Consider the following 21,878-nt stretch of genomic DNA (forward strand, 5'->3'; position numbering starts at 1 on the left):
TTTACTTTGACATCAATAAAAAGGACATTTGAAGCAGTATATTTATTTATTAATACAGCTAGGATTTATGTGTGATGCATTATGTAGTATTGTGTATTTCAAATTGTTATGTTTTATGTAGGCTGGTGTTGCACTATTAGATAAGTAGTCTATTTGCCTCAGCATTCAAATATAGTAAGTAATAAAAAACAAACAAGGTTTGATGAAACAGTATGACTGGCATTCTGTAGTTCAGTTCCTCATTTCAAAGTAAAAATTGAAGGTGTATGTGTTCTTAAACAAAATATACATACTTATTACGTTATGCATGACACCAAGCAGAGAATAATTTAAGTTTTATTTTAAGTATGTATGAGTTTGAGAATTATGTGCATTCGTCCCAAATGTAGAGTATGTCTAATCACCATTGACTCGAGTTTTATTATTTTTTTTATGATAAGACATATTTTTTTAGTTTCTCTTTAGAATTATCTCAACTCATAAAATTGTGTTGATAAAATTATAGGAACACTTAAAAAAAACAAATGAAAAAATACATTGTAATGAATTTCAAGCTTTTAAATTAGGGCTCATTATGCGGACCTGGAAATGTTATTAGCTGGGATAAAACCCAAGTCCCGACGAGCCCTAAATTATCCGGTGACTCACTGGTATTTATCAATATACGCATGGAGTACGTATGTACGGTGTATACTCATAAATCTCCCAAGATGAAAAATATACTTACAAAGAGTTCTTCACGTTCTTAGGATTAAACACAAAAAATGGTAATAAGACAATTGCCGTTAAAGAGGTCCATAAGTAGAATATAAAGAATTTAGATTTAAATTTTATAAAATTAGGAGTCTCCGAAAACAGTTGTTTTAAAACGTAAGTCACTATTGTAATAACAATTACATAAATTATTTTGTCCCACATTTTTATAATATAAATAAATTCACAATTAATTGCTTTCTATATTAAATAGTTTTCGTTACACAATTTATGCAAAACAAAGGAAAACAAAATAAAACAAATGAACCGCACACACAAGAAAACAGTTCTGCAGCGTTCCAGCTGCCATATGGTTTGTAATTATATGTAGCATGAAGCATTGCATAGTTCATGTTAGGTTGATATTTCTAGCATATAACTAATGACAAATCTCGAGAGGAACGTTGTAAAAATGCCGAAAGAACATTTTCGTAACATGGTAACTACGTAGTGCTTTGTATAATTGGCAAATTATTTTTCTGTGATAAATTTTACCCGAAGTAAGTTTTCACTAAAATCTATAAACTTTGTTCTATCTAAGAAAAAATCCTCTGTTTAGGAGTGTTTGGGTATGAATTTCGTATCTATATTCAGAAGACTATCTATTTCGTAATAGAAAATAGCAATAAGAAATAATTTTCTTATTGCTAAATTTTAGTTTGATTTGATTAAATTCATTATATAGAGCGGTAACTTTGTGACAAAAGTAAATATAATTTTAAAAATTTTATATTTTCCACAAAAGCGAATTACCGGGATTAAAAGTAACTTACCTATATTATGTTGATGTAGGACATGTTCTATAATTCAAATCTGTTTAGCAGTTTTAGTGTTTACTTTTAACAGACATTTGAATTTAATATTTTTCACAAAAAATTGCATTTTTAAATATAACAAGCTTTTTCTCGCAGCTCCATACGCTTGTAAAAGTTTGCCGGGATAAAAGTCCTACTATATATTTCCCCGGGATAGAAAATAGCCTATGTTACAGGGTTTTACACTATATTCATAGCAAATTTAATCGAAATCCAATGGATAGTTTCTGAGTTTTTCGCGTTCGGACAGGCAGGCAAATGCGGCGGGGGACTTTGTTTTAAAATATAATATTTAGATGTTTTTGAGAAGAGCAATTCTGTCATACGTGATCGTTGAATAACATTAACCGTTAACGCAGTGCACACAGCGGTAGTTCTCAAAAGGAATAAATTTCCCCTGTTTTGCAACATTTTTCGCCCCTCTCCTATTGGGAATAGTGTGATGCTATATAGCCTACCGCGATAAATGAGCGATCCAACACTAAAAGAATCCCGCCCGAGGCAATTCTTGTGCGCTCGGTCTCCACACCGAATGCAAACCTATGCATGGGAGGTCATTTGTCGCGGCCCTAGGGACACAGTTGAGTATGTATTACATTGAGACCTATAAGGGCTTGCGAACAGTTCCTAGCCATTTCCATCCCTTCCCGTCTGTGGCGGTACAAACGATGCATACACCGCCATCTTGTCAACATCGCCGGAACTGCAAGAGGATCGATGCAGTGACGCAATTACAGTGATATCACACAGCAATCACGATAGATGGCGACGTCGATCCTGAATCACGCTTGCACAATTTGAGCGACGCGTTGCTTATATACCATCTCCGAATAGGAACCGTCGAAAGGGCCGCGGCCGGTCAGGCGCAATATCTGCCTGACTGGAAATCTTCCCCTTCCAAAATCTTCCCCTTCCATAGAGGAACGTAACCATCTGTTCCTCTACAGCGGCGTCTACCTTTACGCCACTACAGTGGTGACCCCTGACGCTGAACATCATCTCACCGTTATCAACGAGACCAGCCGCACATCTGCACCACCGTCGCTTCGCATCACCTAAGAGGTTTCCTTATCCTTCCCCCACATTTCCTTTCTAGCTATCCGTTCCCGACCTTCTCCAGGGTCCCTGCTAAACAGGGGGATTCCAGTATCCCATTCGCGGGTTTCCTCCGGTGTTGACGGCGGGGTCCGATACCCAAAAAACAACACATTTTTTTTTAATTCGAAACAGTATTTCCTGAGATTAGCGCTTCAAACAAACAAAATATGAAATTAAATTCGTAATGACGTACATTGTAAGACTTATAAGGGCCCGTGTACATATAGCCATTGGTGAGCGCTAATCTTTTTTTATTTGCAAGTAGAGCCACGCTGCGCAATGCTGCAGACAGTTTTGGCTCCTGAAGCTACTATCGGAGTAGATGTAGATAGACTTGCAGACGAAGACTAGGTAGGCGAACTAGCTGAGACGAAATAAGAATTATACACAAAACAATAAGTTACTGTGAAATGAATGAATTTTTTTTACATTCTTTCCATAGAGAATGTTCACCTGCTTTCCCACCCACGCCACTCAGTAGTGTCGTTCCATTATACTATATTTATATGTGTATTCACTATTAGCCATTAGAGGTTTCTTTGATTTACAGAGGTTAAAATGGGTATTAAATTAAATATAAGACATATTATTTATTTAAAAATTTACTTATAATTAAATGCTATACGATACAAAATACTAGTCTTATTTAGCCTACTGTGGTGTAAGGGTAGTCTGCTGGTAAATCATTTATAACTTCCTTCGATAATTCTCTGTATACCGTGGACATTCTTTCGTGGACCTTCGCCATGAGGTCTGGTATGTCTTTTGAAGTCAGACCTTTTGTTGGTATTGGTTGTAAGCATTGTATTATAACGTGACCTGAAAAAATACACAGTGGTAGTAAGTAGACATATCATCACCAAAAACCGTTAGTTTATGTTAGGGTTAAAAACTGTTGCTTTATTACTCTGGCATATCGAAAGAGGGCCCTTATGTATAATATTGAGTCTGATGGCAAATTCTAAATAGGCCAAGTATGTAGATCAAAGTCACTTGTTGCTTCTCCTGGTTGATAGAATTATGTCGGTTTGTCTTATTGGATGACGTAGACTGGGTGATTCCGGAACGCGACACCTTGGCTATGACGGGCATCGAGCTGCTTTCGCGGGAGTTCGTCATGTAAATTGTGATCCATCTTATGTACATAATATGATTTCAATACGTCACCACCAGCTAATTATCATGAAGCATTAGCATAAAATGTACAAATGAATTGGAACATATTACAGATATAATCACGTTTACAATCACGCAGTATTACGAATTCGCGACATTGAATTCTAATTTAATGGGCAATTTGCACGAGGCCGATATTTGAACCATTTCAATAAGCCAAGATTTGAGGCAATCAATTGAAATACATTGTGCATCACTTCAATATAATATATTGTGTTGCATATAGGTTTACTACGTCAATCCAAGATTGATAGAAACGGTTACTAATTTTATTGGGGTCAGTTAGTGTCCATTTATGGTATTAACCATAGTAATGACAAATTAGGGAGTACCTAGCAGTGCAGAACTTGTTTTTTTTTTTAGTAAAGCAGGCGGATATAATCCAATTCCAAAATTGAGAAGTTGAATTTTGATACTGCTTTTACAAAATGATTACATAATTTTGGAATCATTCAGGGAAACTATTGGAAGTATTTACCTTTATTGAAAATATGTTTTTCAGCATTGACGAAATAGTAAGGCGAAAATACTACTGGTAGTATAGGCACTTGTGCAGCAACTGCTATGTTAAAGGCACCCTTCTTGAATGGCAATAATGATCTATAGTCCTTATTCCTTGTTCCTTCAGGGAACAACCATAGTTTTGTCTGAAACGAAGTAATTATCTTATTTAACGTCTTATTATCTTATTTCTTACTAATGTTATAAATGCCCCAGTTTGTGAAACGTTTCAATGTTTGTTAGAAATAAAAGTAAAAACAGTAGAACTGATTTAGTTGCAATGTCTCACACGGATAGACCATCTCTTGGATTAACATTTAACACATAAAATACTTTTATGGCGGTAATTTGTTTGTATATGGAAAGAATGATAATTTTTATCATTTTTTTTTAAATAGAAGGCGCTGAAGTCATTCAGGCTCTAAATTGCTGCACTGTTTTTGTGATATGTTTTAGGGATGTTATTTGTAGTGGGAAAGATTATTCACGTGTTGAAGCTGCGAGCAATTCTTAGTTAATGATAATCACTAAGTCTTATCATCCTAATATTTTATAACTATGTGAGTTTACAACAACGGAAAACATATTTCCATTTAGATTTTATTAAATGGCTCGGCAACACAGTATCCGTTTCCAGTTTTAATTTAAATTAAGTACACCAAACAATTATATTGTTTGCCATTCATTTATTTACCATTAATAATTTCAATCATAACTTTTAAAATAAGTACTTTAAATTTCGGTGCATTCATGATACCGGTATTAATTGTGTTGTTTTATTCTATAGTTGTTTTGTATATAAACATTTCGAAAATGAATTATTTACTGTTTGCATAATATGTACTCAAATAAATTTGCCGATATTGTTTGTGTTTAAACTGTTGTAATATTCGTGATAATAAGTACGGCTTCTGTTTTTAATCAAATGAATTCAGAGAAAATTCATTCATTCATTCATCAGAATTCATCATCATATAGGTGAATCTGCTCGGGATCGGAATTTTTGGTCGATATTTCAACACACACCATATAACAATATCACAAGACGGATAGAGCTCAGTTAAAAGAAGTGAATTAGTGTGGCCTCCGTCAACATTTCCGGGATAAGGGGTGGTTTGTAAATAACTAATTACAACGCAGTTTGATAGACGGTTTTAGATTAGGACTTAGTGCCAAACAGTTCAGAAGTTTCAGAGGCGGCTTAACAAGAATTGCAGTTTGACATTGGCAACTAGCGATGTTGGCAGCTTAACCTGCTTTCTGAGCCGTAGACATTAGACACCATTAAAATTGAAATCCTAAGGAGTCGATTGGCCGGCAGTCTTATTGTTTTCGACAAATCACCTAATAGCAAGTTTGAAAAACGATAATACTCATGGGAAATATAAGATCATTAATCCTTTTTTTGTAAACATTTTATTAATTTTGATGACGATAGTTATACCGTGCGCATTACTTACACACTTTTTTAATTTTTGAGGGTGCTGTTATAAGCCGCCGTAGCACTTACTTGAGGAGAGCAGTTTGCTCGTCTGATTAATTAAAAAATAGTCCCATAAATATAGGGTATACGAGATAAATATCTAGCATACTTTTGGGTTACTAGTTAGGTATTCTAGAAATTACATGAAAAATGGGTAGGTATTAGCAGGGTTCTTACATTGTTCTATATAATAAGTTTCTGTTACTTCGACTCTAAGTCTACTCTTATTTACTCAGCCACAATAAGCTTCTAGTACTGCTATTCTACATTTAAAGCTAATAATAGCTTGATATTGTGAAGCATCAATAACATTTTTTTACTCTAGTACTCATGTTCAGTCTGAAGTCAGTCATTTGTGAAATACAGAAGTTGGTCCACCTGGAATTTGGACCAAGAATCTCTTAGTCCATAACCTATTTACGCTACCGCTAGACCACAGAGGAGATACGTTTAATATTATAATTAGTTTTAATTAAATTTATTTTCATTCTCATCGTTAATCAACAAAGTCGTAAACAGAACAATGATGTATTATGATAATAATATGCTATGATAATGATAATAATAGTTCTTAATTATGTATACAGACGTAAACGCAATTTCTAATATTATTTCCTATATTATTAACTAATAGAACCGAATACGTTATCTAGTGCAATCAATTATAAATGGTATTCAAATAGGTTATCATTATTCTGACCTTATTTTTCATCATAACTTCCGACGTCATTTGAAGTTGTTTGTAAGCACCTTTGGCATCTTTTCTGTCAATAAACACGACTCCTGCGAGATACGCTGAGAGTCCAAACGGCCATACGTAGAATAATTCTTTTTTGGCTATAGCAGATATTTTGTCTACCACTTCCCATATGTTGAACATACCTGGAAATGCAATAAACAAAATATTAAGTAAAGTATTTGTCTTTGAAGCTGTTGCGTTTGGAAAATTTTAGATATAATATGTCTGATCATAAAGTTCCACACGTATAAAATTCGCGTTTTTGTGTATAATATATAGCGATCAGAATTCGCATTGCTTCATTACATTATAATTAATACAGCCCTGTATTATATTGTACCGCTGCTAGGCACGGGCCTCCTCTACTACTGAGAGGGATTAGGCCTTAGTTCACCACGCTGGCCTTGTGCGGATTGGTTAACTTCACACATTTTCAATATTTCTATAGGAAACTTCTCAGATATGCATGTTTCCTCACGATGTTTTTCCTTCCCCGTTAAAGCAAGTGATAATTCACAAAGAATACACATTGTGATATAAATGTTTGTAAAATATCCTAAGGAAAAAGTTAATAAGGAAAAGTCGGAGCTGAACAATAATCAAATAAGTCCAATTATTACATGATTCTAGCACCTTTCAGCTAAAGATGCTAACAAAGCCCAAATTTTAAGCGACAGTTTTGTTAACAATCGACAAAATCGTTTCAAGGTTGTGCCCAGTATTTTCGATGAACTTTGTTATTCAATATATTGTCACGATCTGTTTATTAAGGAGTATGGACTGTTCAGGCCCTACCCCAAGCAAAACGGCGTGTTAAAATTTTTTAGAATCATTATAAAATGGTTAACACGTATTATTCCAATAGGTTATCATTAATTTGGTTGTTTTAAATTTTTTATAATGCAGGTAATGGTTAAATAATTTTATTTTAAAAATGCCACTAAAATCGTTGATTCCTTGCGTCTAAAGTACATATCATTTATTTAATTTGCAAACTATCAGATAGACAGTTTATCTATACTTATAATAAATCTGTAGAGAGGTCAATTCTGTACATGAAATATATTTCCAAAATAACTATCAGGGGGTGATTAGGGATCGATATTGATGCCAAAAATGCAATTAGTAAAATTTTTGTCTGTCTGTCTGTCTGTCTGTCTGTCTGTCTGTCTGTCTGTATAACCGTTATAGAAACAAAAACTACTCGACGGATTTTAACGAAACTTGGTACAATTATTTGTCATACTCCTGTGCTGGTTATAGTATACTTTTCATCACGCTACAATTAATAGGAGCAGAGCAGTGAAGGGAAATGTTGGGAAAACGGGAGAAGTTACTCCATTTTTAAGCTTCCGTCGCGTGTGCAACCTTAATGGTTAAAGCTACACAGAAATCATGTATGATGGAAATGTTCTCCTTAAAATTATGTAAAAAATATCCCACGACAGCATATGTCTATCTTTTATGGTTGACTCACAATAACACGTGTAACTCCCGATAGCTTAGCAGTTCGAAGCTTTCTCATTATATTTGTCTACTCTTACGTTTATAACACTCTCAGTCATCCCTAATTAAAAACGTTAACATTATTAAATATTCCATAAAAAAGAATTATAGAAATCGGTATAGAAACACCAAAGTTATACATGAAATACGCTAATAATAAGCCATCATGCGTGAATACTGAATCATGCTATAAGGATTTTTTTTGTATATATATAAGGTCGCGAACGCACAGGCAGGCGGCTTGCTTGGCACCTAGAGGCTAGCGAATCACCTAGCGAGTAGCTTCGTAAAACGAACATTCTCGAACGTTCGCGACCGGCTCCATTTTTGAAGTCCGAAATCCACGCGGGCGAAGCTGCGAGCGGAAGCTAGTTTAGGAATATATTGTTAGTTTAAAATTTTCAAGAGAACCTGAAATTGTTTTAGGTAAAAATTATTCGTAAATCTTTGTATATAAATCGCGCGCCGGCAACGAACGAATTGTTCAAGGCTGTTTGCTTGGGGAGAGGCTTTAATCAATACAAAATTATCGAGCAAATAAACATTGGTACCAGTTGTATATCTACTGATTAATAATATTTTACCATATCCAAGATAGCAAAAAGTTAGTTTTAACGTAATATATGATGTTATCCATTTACAATTTAATTCTCTCTAGTCTAAATTGCATATATATTTTTTTTTTTTTACGAAATCGTAAAATCTAAGTAAGTCATGAAAATAGCTCATTGCTTTATTTATGTAAAGTTTCATTGGAATTTTCTTTAGCCATAATCAAATATTATGTGTATTGATTCGGTTCGAATAAGTTGTAGTTTAAATATAAATACATATAAAGAATAGACTGAATAATATCTTCACAAAAAATATCACTCTAGAGTCTAGAGGGAGACTAAGCGATTGTGCGGCCAATACCCGTCTCTTTCTTTAGGTTTGTAGTGATTAATACCTATATACATGTAATGCATTGTCTCCTGTTAGCTTATAACTACACCGTTTACAATTCTAGAAACCATATTGACCGCATGATCTCTATCTCTCTCACACATTTTGTCTTTGTTTATTCCACACGAACCCTCAGGCCCATACTTTATACTTTTAGTTATATATTTTCCGAATACAGTTTAAGTAACGTGTATCAGAAAACAACACACATACATAAATAAAGTATTGCGTACATTATTTACCGATTTCATTTTATCACACGCAATAAATTCAAATTGACCCTGTAGGACTGTCAATCCATTTATCTTCCCTATATATTTATAGTAAGTATATAAAGAAATACTATCATATTCTTTTAAATTGTTGAATATTTGTATACTAGCTTTCGTTTGCGGCTTCGCTTGTGTGAAGCAATATCAAAAAAGTAGCATACATCCTTTGTTGACGTTCAAGCTTAGTTATTATCAATAATAGATATTATAGGGAAAGCAAAGGTCATTATTGTACGTAACCAAATAGTACACTGATACAGTGCCATTGATGATAACAATTTGTTATATTTATTGATATGTTACATATTCACTTCCTGGTCTTCTGGAAGGATATATGGGTCGCGGAGTTTCTATTGATTCTAATTTTTCAACACTATTTGCTCACGACTGGATTTCCCAAGGTGGGTTAATTGTAGCAGTTAGTCGCTCATATATAATGAAGGCAAATCGTTTCTGCAAAATGCACGGCAGTTTGGCACCAATGAGACTGCGATAGCCGCAGGTGGTGGGACGATTTTAGATTGGTATGTAATATTTATGTGACTTTAGGTGTATTCGAATCTTCCGAATTTATAAGCAAGCCAAGCCGAATAGAAGGCGCGTTTGCACCAAGCGCCAGGATGCCTTAACGCCGAACACGCAGTGCCACTGACACGGTTTACTTTATAATCCAGCTTTTTGAGGACGTATTGTTAAATTATTTTCAGTTCTAAAATTGAAATATAGGTGCTCTTTACCTATTATTACCCTTAAATTGTTAAATTAGAGGAGCCAGGTTACGCAAACGGCAAAAATGTATTTCATACAAATAGTGTTACAAAGGACTGGCACGTAGAAGTTACTTCGGCTATGAGATGACATGACCGTTCGCCAGCTCAGTCGATCAAAATTTGTGATCAATTTTTCGAAACAAAAACACACGAAAGTGTAGTTTCTCTAACTTTAGCGTTCGAACACAGTTTGGTTATAGCCTTAGAATTGGGCTATATATTATCTTCTTTTATGTGGTTTTCTTCATCACTGAAGGTCGTGCCCCGTTTGGTAAGCCTTGATGGTGGCACTGACTAGCTGCTTCTACTCCAGCCTGTCCTGTGCCTGATGCATAGCATTCATGACTGGGATTCCCATGACCTATCTGATGGTGTCAGACCATCGTTCGGCCTCGGTTAGGGGGCAGACATATAAATTTAATGAATATTTTACACAAGACTTCTGCCACGCCTTTGCGAATACTGACGTCAGTGTAAGTTGTGTTACTTACCTAAAATATCTAAGGTTAATTGATGATTAGAGACGATCACAGCTCCACGATCCACGGCCAAGATTTCTCCGTTACGAAGTTCCCATTTCAAATCATACAACTTGGTTATATGTTTTAAAATTTTCGCCGCCATTCTGGAAGCAGACACGGAGGATGTTAAAAGTTAAATATTAATGAGGCAAATTATTAGAATTCACGGAGCCCTGAGCGCCCTGTCCTCCCGCAGGATGCGGTCCTGTGATGACTTTTTAAATTGTAACGGGTCTGCCGCTACAATCAAGGTTATTAATTGTTTTATAAAAGTCCGAATCCTAAGGGTAATACTAAGCCTCCACAGTCTGTGTTTGTCCAATATTTAAAGGATTCTTATGTTTATGATCGTAAATTTAGAGATCCGATCTTTCCTCGAATTATTTGTTATTAGACATGTATATTCATTGTCAACAACTAATAAGGAAGTCAAAAGTGCTTGGGTTCCGGAGACCTTAGTGTCTAAGTCTTACGCGCACTTAATCGGTTTCTTTCGATTTTATTACAATAACGTGTTCAGCCGCAGGGTCTGAAGAGGAACATGCACAAGGCATCGGGTCGTGTATCCAGCATACTTTTTAAAGTAGGTATTTTATTTAATTCCCCACATATTGTTTCCAGAAATAATTTGAATTTGTAATGTATAGTAAAGTTTGATACATTTATGACCTAATTGCTCAATTATTATAAACATTTTTTATCAATGGATGTTTTGACTGTGACTCTCAAATTAATTGACGTAAAGATGAATGTGATAAAAAAGTGATTATTTAAAATATTGATAATAATAATTATTATTGTTTACAAATAAAAACCGGGTTAAAAGTTTTATTGTGATTTTAAGTTATTTCTTGGCAATATAAGAGCAAGCGAGAAGCTAATGAAAACACATAAAAAGGCTAATTTATAACAACCTTAATCGGCCGCCATTTATGGTGTAACAACCGGCCATCAACTAGTAGTTTACAGATAAATAAAAATATGCAAAGTATTACAACAAAATTTATGATAACCTTAACATTAAAATATTAATGTGGTCTTGAAATAATAAAATTGCAAGGAGCTGTATTAGTGTTTGTAAACATTGCACAATATCAGGAAGTTAGAGCTTGTTCGAAAGCACTTCATTGAGGATATTAGATCATGATTTGTTATTAATTGGACTAATAATATCACAAGTGCCGAAGTGGTGATGACCTTAATAAAAGTCGAACGGACTGCCAATGTAAAGATCGTAGGTTCGAAATCACTATCCAAGACGCACACCACTAACTTTTTAAAATAACGCTTGTATTCTTTATTAATTTATCTCCTGTTTGAATGGTGACGAAAACATCGTAACGAGACCTACGTACGTATTGCCTTCATGAGAATTTTTGAAGGAATGTCTGACCGCACTAGGCTATCGTGATGAGCCTAAACCCTTTTAGTAATAGACATAGTCCCTGCCCAACAAAAGGTTTGTAGGTACACAGGGTCATTTTGAAATTGCGTTACTAAATGAAACCACATACTTATCAACTTGGAAATAATACTTTACAATAAGTTACTTGAGCCCTAGATGTAAAATAAATATTACATAAGAATAAAACAAACGAAATAAATATTAATAAAAAGTAATTTTAATTTTACGCACTCTAATGCTATTACTTCTACTCTAAGAGAATTCACCGCATTAGCAAAATCATACTTTCAGTCAGAAATACACTCACACACGCCGTATCCGCATTAAAATACAAAGTAATCAATAAATCTAAAAACTAAAACCAGGATTTTTAGTGTAAATATTCGTTATTAATGGACGATTTTTTGCACATTGTCAGCAAAGGTGAAGACGAATATGTGGTTTCATTTAGAATGATCCTGTGTCTATACACAATCTATATATCCTATGATAGGAATATCATAATCACAAGTTAAATAGTAAAGATAGGTTTTATTAGTTAACAATAAAACATTAACAAAGGTAATATAACAATAGAAATGACGACTTTTTCTACTTAAATAAATGCGATAAAAGTAAAACGAGTTCTTCGCTACTAACGGTACAAGGCTTAGGTTGCACCCGTTTTTATATTTATCTGACTTCATTAAAGTAATACAAATTGTGGCGTAATGGCAGATGGCGAAACCGGCTGTGTGAATAATATAAAGTATTGAATGTAGATAATTATTTTGTGCAGTTCTTCGACGAAGCCAAACAATTTTGGAAGAAAAACATATTTTGGAAATTTACACGTTTAATTCGAATTTTTGATCTATTTACGTCTGCATATTATCGGGGACATGCTAAGGATAACGTTCGATCGGAATTTAAATTGTATCTATTTCTAGATAAGGTATTTTAATACCGACTAGATAATTTTATGATAATTAATAAACAAACGTGGGGGTTTTTATCGCCAAAGGGGTAGGCAGAGGCGCAATTGGTGCATCCAATCTCCGCCGTGTATATTCCGTCCCATGATGTGATATGGGACGAGATTATCGCCATATCGGCCATAAATTTCAAACTCAGTGCTGATACTGAGTAGAAAATCCTAGTATCACTTTGCCTGATCTGGGGATCGAACCCGAGACCTCAGAATTTTAGTAGTCATAATGTAATATAACTACGTCACCAAGGCAATATAGTTAATTAATAATAATCTATGATATCGCCTATGAACATCTCCAAAATAAAGTGTTTATGTATGCGCTATAAGGGAATAATAAATTACAATACTTTTCTTAAATCCCGTATTACGCATCCTACACAATAGACGTTACTAAATAGTATAGTGTAGTGGGGGCGATTGCATGTTTTAGTTTATGTATATTGTGTTATATTTATGAAAAAAATAATAATCAGTTAATTTTATAATTTAGTTTCTATTATTCGATTAAATTTATATGTGAATCCTTCTATATAGTGTATGTAGGTTATTTTAAGATAATTTGATGTTTAATGAGCTATAAAACTAATGAAGTAAATATATTTCGCGTCAATAAAATAGTATCTGACCTTAATTCATTTATAGTACGACTTATGTTACAAGGTTTAAAAAGGTTTACAAGGTTTAAAAGCGGCGATAGCCTAGTTGGGTGTGGAACGGACTGCCGAGACGAATGACCGCAGGTTCAAATCCCAAGGGCACACAACTCTGACTTTTCTAAAAAATCATGTGTGTATTCTTTGTGGATTTATCGTTCGCTTTAACGGTGAAGGAAAACATCGTGAGGAAACCTGCACATCTGAGAAGTTCTCTATAGGAATTTCGAAGGTGTGTGAAGTCTACCAATCCGCACTAGGCCAGCGTGGTGGACTAAGGCCTAATCCCTCTCAGTAGTAGAGGAGGTCCGTGCTCACCAGTGGGCAAGTATATAATACAGGGCTGATATTATTATTATTATTATATGTTACAAGGTTTTATTGCAAAAATCTACCTATTGTAAAAATAGAACTTTGCAGAATTACTTTTTTTTTTCATAAATCAACTGCATGGTCTGTTTGGGATATGAGCTGATATAAAGTATTACAAAGTGCAGTGCAGACTTTATTGCTGGCATAGGGAAAATAACGTTTCAACATATTTTTTTTACGAAGAAAAAAATATTTCGACTATTTTAATATATAGTATCATTATTCAATTGTTGAAAAGAAAATTTAAGATAGGTCTTTTAAATTATAATGGTTAGCATATTAACATACATATAACATATGTTATTACCGTGTATGTTACACGGTGGCAGAAACAAACAATGCGGTGTTTCCTGTGCAGACCAATTCTTCTATAAAAAAGATCTATCTAGCAATGCTATATTTATTCAATACTATAATTTTTGCTTGGCCTTCTATTGTTGACGCATATTGTTATCAAATCAATTATTAGTAGCCTTCCGCTACTTCGCTTCTTAGTGTTATGTTATTCTCTTTAAGTACTTTTTAGTAGTTGTCAGGTTTTCTTATTTGAATTCATATTAGATTTGAGAAGATAATATTTTATTAAATTTGCGAACCAATTAATAATATATTTCGTTATTATTTTAAGCTTTAGTAGAGTATGTACATTCTTTAAGTCATATTTCACGTTTTGTGAAATTTAAATGCGTAGTTTTCAAAATAATATTAATAAAATATTTGGGAGACCGGAAAACATAACTGACACTTCTCCATCATTATGAAGGTATATGACATGTACCAATCCGCACTAGGCCAGCGTGATGGACGAAGATTTAATCAGCTCTCTTAATTGTCCAGGAGGCCTGTGCCCGATAGTGGGACAATTTAATACAGGGCTGACATTATTAGAATTTACAATTTATCTACATTATAATGAATGGTCATAATCTAAGTATTTAACACTGTGACTAAATTGGCATGTAGATAATGTTAATAAATAAGTAAGGAGATAACAAAATAATTATTAGAGCTAATTTGGAACAGCAACAATATAACATGTAATTAGGAATTTCACTGTCGTATGTATGAATAAAAAATAATATAATTATAATGATATTATAGGCAGTAATTATCATAAAATAAAATTAATTTACTTACTTTGAATTCCTCACGTTTTTTGGGCTTAATAAAAATATTGGCCAAATCACAGCCGCTAATAGAGAGCATCCTCCGTAAAATATGAAAAAATTCAAATGGTATTTAATAACATTTGGTTCTTTTTGTGTGACTTTTTTAAATAAAAACGTGACGACCAAGAATAAAACAAACGTAAGGAACGTGTACCACATTTTGAACACAATACGTTTCACAGCGAACGCATTCGACCCGCGGTATGTTTGTGTACGCACTGACTTAATAATGTTATCTTTACATTATTATTGAAATTATCTGTGAAGTTCAGAATCTGCCGCGTAGTTGGATATGCTTGAGGTTAGTGTATATTGCAGACGATTGGTGGGTGTGTGTATGTTATCTGATTTATATCGGTGGCATTCGATGCATGGATGAACTAAATACTTTAGGCCTTGCGACTAATGACTGCAGATTAAGAAAATTTAAATATTAGACAATTGAATACCTAATTGAAAATGGTGTTATTTAGAAAGTTTTAATTGCGGTTTTCATATATCTGACAATATGAAGAAAAAAACGGACAAGTGGAATTTGGACTCGCGCCCCGAGGATCCTATATAAACTGGGTATTATGTTTTTAAAATACATCTTTGCAGTTTTCAAATGTTTTCAATAATTATTATCGAAACATTAACATTTTTTTTTCAAAGGCCTATTTGTCCCCTATATGCTACATAGCTGGTATTTAGGCGTTTATGGATGGTGAGATCATTGAACATTAAATTACCCGCTCGAATATTTGTCGACCTATGTTTCAAAAGCATGAAATACTATAATATAGATAATACCATATATTATTACATATTTGTCTGAAAACATAATTTATTTTGACTATATACATGCGATAAGGTTTAAAGTAAAAAAATATATCCACTGATATAATAATTATTCATAATGTTCGATGTTATCAAAGTTCAGATACCTACAACATCGTTAGAACAAACAATTTAAATTATATTCAACGAATAATATGTGAAAGTTATTAAAGATGTTTGGATGTTTGATAGAAGTAAACGCAGAAATGGCTGAACGGATTCGGATAAAAATGGCACATGAATAGATAATATCCTATATTAATATATAGACTACTTTTATCCCAGTAATTTGCTCCTATGGGAAATAATGTTTGATTTGTTTTTACATAGATAGCGCTGACATCATACGGGTAATATTATGAATTGCTAGGGATGTAGGGACTTTTGTAGCGGGAAAGTCTTTTTTAAGTCGCTGGAGTCGCGAACAACACCGTGTTAGTCATAATCATTTGTCAATAAAGATAACAATTTAGTGAGACACTCGTGGTTTATTACATTATTATCATGGTTCACTGTTTTTTAAAATGATTGGGTTAAAGCATAAACTTAAATGTTATGAGTGTACATTTTTTCTAATACATTTGTATAATATTGAGACTTTAGTGAAATAATGTACCTATGCATCATAATATAATGACTAAAAGTAGAGCATGAAAAAGATAATATGAGATAAGTAGGTTATAAATTATTACAATGTATTATTTTATTTCATGAAATGCGTTTCTTGATAACTTAGGCAATTAAATCGTTCTTATGACGTCAATTTAGTAAATAGAAAAAACTGGATAAGTGCGAATAAGAGTCGCGCCCTAATATTCCGTACAAACTAGCTTTTTAGTTATACATTTTTACGGTTTTCAAATATTTTCCTTTACATGCGTTGTAAGATATTGATTCTTGACAAATTTTAGAATTTTAGATTTACTGGATATAAGTTAGATTCTCTTGTGAATTCGCAAAATATGCGAAATTATGCGACATAATCGGCCTTATTTGTTGATCGCGTTGACTTACAAGTTTCATAATTTCACAATTACAAGAGACCATCGACCAGAGTATTTTATATAAATTTCAACTTGATATCTTTACGCGTTCATGAGAAAAAGGGTCTTCAGACACAGACGAACAACAAAGTGATCCTATAAGGGTCCCATTTGAGATACGGGACCCTAAAAGATCAAATAACTATTTACACAGTATGGTCAAATCATGAACCTCTATCTTTGCGTGGCTGAACATTTACCTTGTGCCGCTATTTTTTTCTATTGTACTAAAAGCAACTCCGTGGAAAAGTGATTAAGTGTACAAAAGTATTTCTGATAACGTTGTTATCGTTCTCAATGCACTTTTAATTTGATATCCTTTCTTATAATGATTTTGCTTCTATAGTTAGAATTTCTTACGTTTTGTATACTTAAGGAATAAGAGGTCTTTCTAGAAATATATGTTAATCCAAGAATCGATTATTGATTAACATATGTTGTAGGACATATTTAAAACGAAATTTTAAATTAAAGGGATATTATATTTTTGTCATTGTTTTGTTAGTCATTATTATATTATGCTAACCAGTTTTATATTACAATAGTAATTAAAAGGCTTTGCTATTTATACTCAAATTGATTATTAAAGTTTAACTTCGAGTCACGAAGAGGAATGATACGATAGTATTTTGCTTTCATGGTCAACGTCATCCGAGAACAACTTATGTAATAATTTTGTAACATGTTATTTCGTACTGAATGTTAATTAGACGAATTATTAGTGGTTTATAATAAAGTTGAGGTCATTTCAATAACAAGGTTAGCATCGTGACCTAGAATCTTGCGTATTTTAAACCGTAACTAATGTCCCAAAGTGTGGTTGTAAAAGTTTTAGTGTTGCCTTGTCCAGTCGTAAAGCAGGCGTTACGTTTAAGTAACCTACTTTCAGGGTGAGAAAAGCACACATTTCCCGAGCCACAGTAAACATTCGCCTGTTAAGTAATTTCGGAGTCGCTAGATAAGTAAATTGGAAAATGTCAGAACCCATAAAATTATTTCAGTTAACGATTCAATTAGGAAATTAATGATTAGTCATAAACTTATTGTTGTTTAATGTACCGATTCATAGCCATCAGAATTTCGTAGCGATGATGAATAAAACAATATTCTGCATCGTCCTTTATTTTCTGTTTACATGCGCTGCGTTTCGAAGCACAAACAGGACTTCAAAATACATTTATCCCTTGCTATATAGGGATTACGTATTCCATAATTTGAGTGAGAGGGGAAAAGAAATGTTTTACGCGATTAATATACGTGAGTAAATAACCGCAATACAATGTTTATCGCGCGAATTTACTTTTTAATTAGTGGGTTGCTTTCAGATCCCTCTTGCGTGGAAAAGAAAGGTCACTGCATACCAAGGGCGAAATGTGTGGGCAGGACAATGCTGTATATATCTCGTATTTGTTACAAGAGAGATTTGGTGTGTTGTTATGATAACTCTATTAAGTTTCCTGTTGTAGCAGAACACAGTTACACTACTGTCTCCACGGAATATACAACAGTTTTAGGACCATAAGGGCGTTTTTTGTATAAGTTTTAATGTCCGTGGAACGCGACTATTTTACCATTTTTGTTGAATTATTTAAATAAATAAAATATAAATTTTAATCTTTGTCACTGAATAGACTAACCCATCCATATCTTTGTATCATATCTTAATGAGATTTCATAATTATTTTATCTCTGCAAAACGTTTGTTATTGTATTATTATGAAACTGTTAACATGGAATAACATTAAGAGTAAAAAATCACTTTTAGTTAAGAATTTATTGGTTGGCGAATTTATAATTAAGAAAAAAAAATAGTTGTATCGCATTGTTTTTTGAATTTTGCTGCATGATCTGCAAACAGGTTAAAAATGAAATAAACTATTTAATTTGCATCGCATATGTGCAACAGCGGGCGTGCCCGCGTGGAGTGCGGGATAGCTTTATTTATTTTTAAAAAATATAGCCAAACATGGATCGCATGATGGTGAGTGACTACTACCCCTATGATCATTTATGTATACAGTTAGAGGAATTGTGGATGACTAACAACCTACATACCTTTAACTAGGAACCTACTTTAAGAAGGAAGAATGAGATTTAGAAGGAGCAGACAGGTTTGGAGATTTGACAGACAATGTAATTGACTAAACCACTATATAAAGATAGTAAATAAATTTATTTTTTTACTTAAATTTTGAAAAATCCGCCAGTTTACTTTGTATCACTGTTCGTGGAATCAATTATTCAGTTTATGTTTATTTTTATGTAATATTCCTGTCCCACCTATCCGCGGGTATAGCTGTACGTTACATTAATCCAGGAACTAGATTAAATATTTATCTACAGTGTTAGATTAAATATAATCTAATTAATAACTCCATATCGTTTCATAAGAGCAACAACAAATATGTTTACGAGTGCATGCTTATGGCGCTTGAAGTAAATTACGCGCATTTCATATGCAAAGGTCGGTGCCTAAGACATATCCCTGGGGTCAAAGTGGTCTCATTATAGCTACTAATGCTGTCGTGGTGCCACAGGTTAATGGCATAGTTAGTAAATATATCATATGTTTATTGCACATACCCCGTGTGCTAACACGTTTTCTTTTATCTCCTACCACAACGCAGTTGGATAATGAAAGGGTTTATGCTGGTCATTTTGATATTGTGTTGATATGAAACCAAATACTCGTTTTTACCTTTGCTGTGCTCTAAATCCATGAATATTTTGATTTTTTATTATAGTTTAGTGAGAATATGGTGTGTGCGTGAGTGTATTTCCGACTAAAAGTGTGATGTTGCAGTTACTATAATTTTTTGAAGTAGTATGGCATTAGAGTGCGTAAAAATAACATTACTTTCTATGAAAATTTATGTTGTTTGAAACTTATACTTTTTATTTTGCTTTTACTGTTCGAGTAACTTAATGTTAAATATTATTTTCAGGAAGGTAAGTATGTAGTTTCATGTAGTAACGCACTGTCATAATGTTGGGTCATTGAGTTTCAATGTACGTACATTCGTATTTAGCGTTAGGTATGAGTGTAAGTAAGTACATATGAAAATAAAATGTTCGTCGGTAACCAAATCACTTCAGAACGATTGAACCGATTTGAATTTGTTTTTTTATGTTCGTAATATTCGGCATTGGGTTTTTACAGCAATAAATTGAAAATAAGAAAATTAGCCGAATGTGATTTTGGCATGAGATTTTTACCTAAACTGGAGTAGTTCTTTTTTTGTGCGTTGTGGTTTACATATTAGTTTGGTTTTAGGGGATTACCATTAAAAGTTTAAATTACTTACCGCTCCGTTTCTCCAAATTGTTCTAAGAGGAAGTTATTTTATCTCAGAGTGCCATAGCTTATAGACTATTTATGTTCGGGAATTACCCATAACAGCTAAAAGCAACATGCATAGACCAAAGAAATACGTTACTTGGTCACATTTGACCCAAAACCGTAGTAGTTAACCGGATTTGTAAAATGCCTATAGTTTTAGCTGCTGTAGTAAGCATAAATTCTACGAAGACCTTGTTAAACTTAGGCCCAGCGGCGGTCATACGCGTATCCATGTTGCCCATACATTAGAATAGGTACTTCTGTAAATTTACGTCTGGGCGGGTACACTGCCATTCGCTTGGGGCGCGTCAATACTCGTAAATTCTTTGTAATTAAGCTGATTCTTGGGTCAGGGGATTAATATAATAGACACCAAACGGTACATAATATATTGAATTAGGGCAATTTTTTTGTATGAGGCTGTATAGTACCTACAGATAATGTTACTTATATAGGTTAGTTCTAGTTCCTACTACATATTACTTATTACATTAACAATCACTTTAAGACACTGTGAGGCAATAAAATTTGTATACTACATGTAAGTATTGTATTTTTTTTATTGTATCTTTTTAAGGACTGATTCAGCAAAAAGTAAACTTATGCATTATTTAGACATTTCATGAATTTTATTGGTGCAATGAACAGAACAAGGTTGCCGTTAGGGAATTTCCATTTATGTTGGATGGGTTTAAATTGAATGCTAGATTTACGATCAAGGTCCTTTAGTCTAATGGAGAGGTAAATACGTAATATATGCGTAGTGAGGTTCCGGCCCTCGGATAAGATTTCCAATTCCGGCAACATTGTTTCTGAGACTCTAAGAAGGTAAGCCAAGGACTGCAACGCCTAGAGGCGGTTGCTATCTGGCAGATGGCTCGTAAAAATTAAACCAAATTGTTTGTAACATGCTTTTAAAATGTATTCCACGGAACCCATATTGGAGCGGAATAAGGATAAGTGGAAATAGAATATATTTGCCATTCCATTAAGTTAAAGAATATTATAAGAGCTAAAATAAAACGTTGCCTTTTTGGATACATTCCATTCATGCTGCTATAACAATCAATGTAACTTTTTATTACAATATTTAACTTATATTTTATTTTAACACAGAAAAATGCGATTGTCATATCAGATAAAACTCCTAATTAAAAAGATATGAAAAAATATACGTTTAATTTATCTAAGGCTCATAAGACCACAGGCAGATAAAAATCCCGCACTCGATTATTTAAGTATCAATTGCATTTTATCCCACAGAGAAATCCCTCTATATAGAGGGTACATATTAACGTAAGGTTCAAACAGCTTCAAGGACGTTTGGGTATTCTAAAATCCATTAAGCCCATTAAGTTCATTGGTTTCGCAAGCAAGCTCAAAGCCAAAAATATTCTCACTTTGCTTACAGACTTTTTAGTAGAGATAGAACATAGAGATCCGAGATGAATAATCATTAAAAATGTACAACGCACAAAGTTTGCGTGAAATGCATAATATAAGAATTCATGTAGATTTTACCGAT

At 33.5% G+C, this 21,878-nt stretch overlaps 2 protein-coding genes and 1 long non-coding RNA gene across 4 annotated transcripts in view; 1 reads left to right on the forward strand and 2 right to left on the reverse strand.

The window, feature by feature from the left end:
- LOC115441878 (1-acyl-sn-glycerol-3-phosphate acyltransferase alpha) overlaps positions 1 to 2,303 on the reverse strand; it is a gene marked incomplete in the record, with an annotated part of 8,615 nt that extends 6,312 nt beyond the window's left edge. Inside the window, 1 exon segment of the mRNA XM_037444369.1 lies at positions 728 to 2,303. Coding sequence (XP_037300266.1) covers positions 728 to 918 — 191 coding nt within the window.
- Positions 2,304 to 3,241: 938 nt separating this feature from the next.
- Positions 3,242 to 15,365, reverse strand: LOC115441869 (1-acyl-sn-glycerol-3-phosphate acyltransferase alpha). Its single transcript, XM_030166782.2, has 5 exons — positions 15,120 to 15,365; positions 10,550 to 10,683; positions 6,527 to 6,708; positions 4,321 to 4,489; positions 3,242 to 3,485 (listed from the first exon to the last, which is right to left on the reverse strand). Exons 1-5 carry the CDS (start codon positions 15,308 to 15,310, stop codon positions 3,313 to 3,315), a joined length of 849 nt encoding a protein of 282 aa, XP_030022642.1. The 5' UTR covers positions 15,311 to 15,365; the 3' UTR covers positions 3,242 to 3,312.
- Positions 15,366 to 15,462: 97 nt separating this feature from the next.
- LOC115441870 lies at positions 15,463 to 18,627 on the forward strand. Of its 2 annotated transcripts, XR_003938508.2 has the most exons (3): positions 15,463 to 15,721; positions 18,167 to 18,270; positions 18,339 to 18,627. It is a non-coding gene; the product is annotated as an uncharacterized LOC115441870 (long non-coding RNA). The 2 variants fall into 2 exon arrangements; XR_003938507.2 differs by lacking the exon at positions 15,463 to 15,721 and having other exon boundaries at positions 15,730 to 18,270.
- Positions 18,628 to 21,878: the final 3,251 nt, after the last annotated feature.

The sequence above is a fragment of the Manduca sexta genome, chromosome 28, assembly GCF_014839805.1.
Source record: "Manduca sexta isolate Smith_Timp_Sample1 chromosome 28, JHU_Msex_v1.0, whole genome shotgun sequence".
NCBI lineage: Eukaryota > Metazoa > Arthropoda > Insecta > Lepidoptera > Sphingidae > Manduca > Manduca sexta.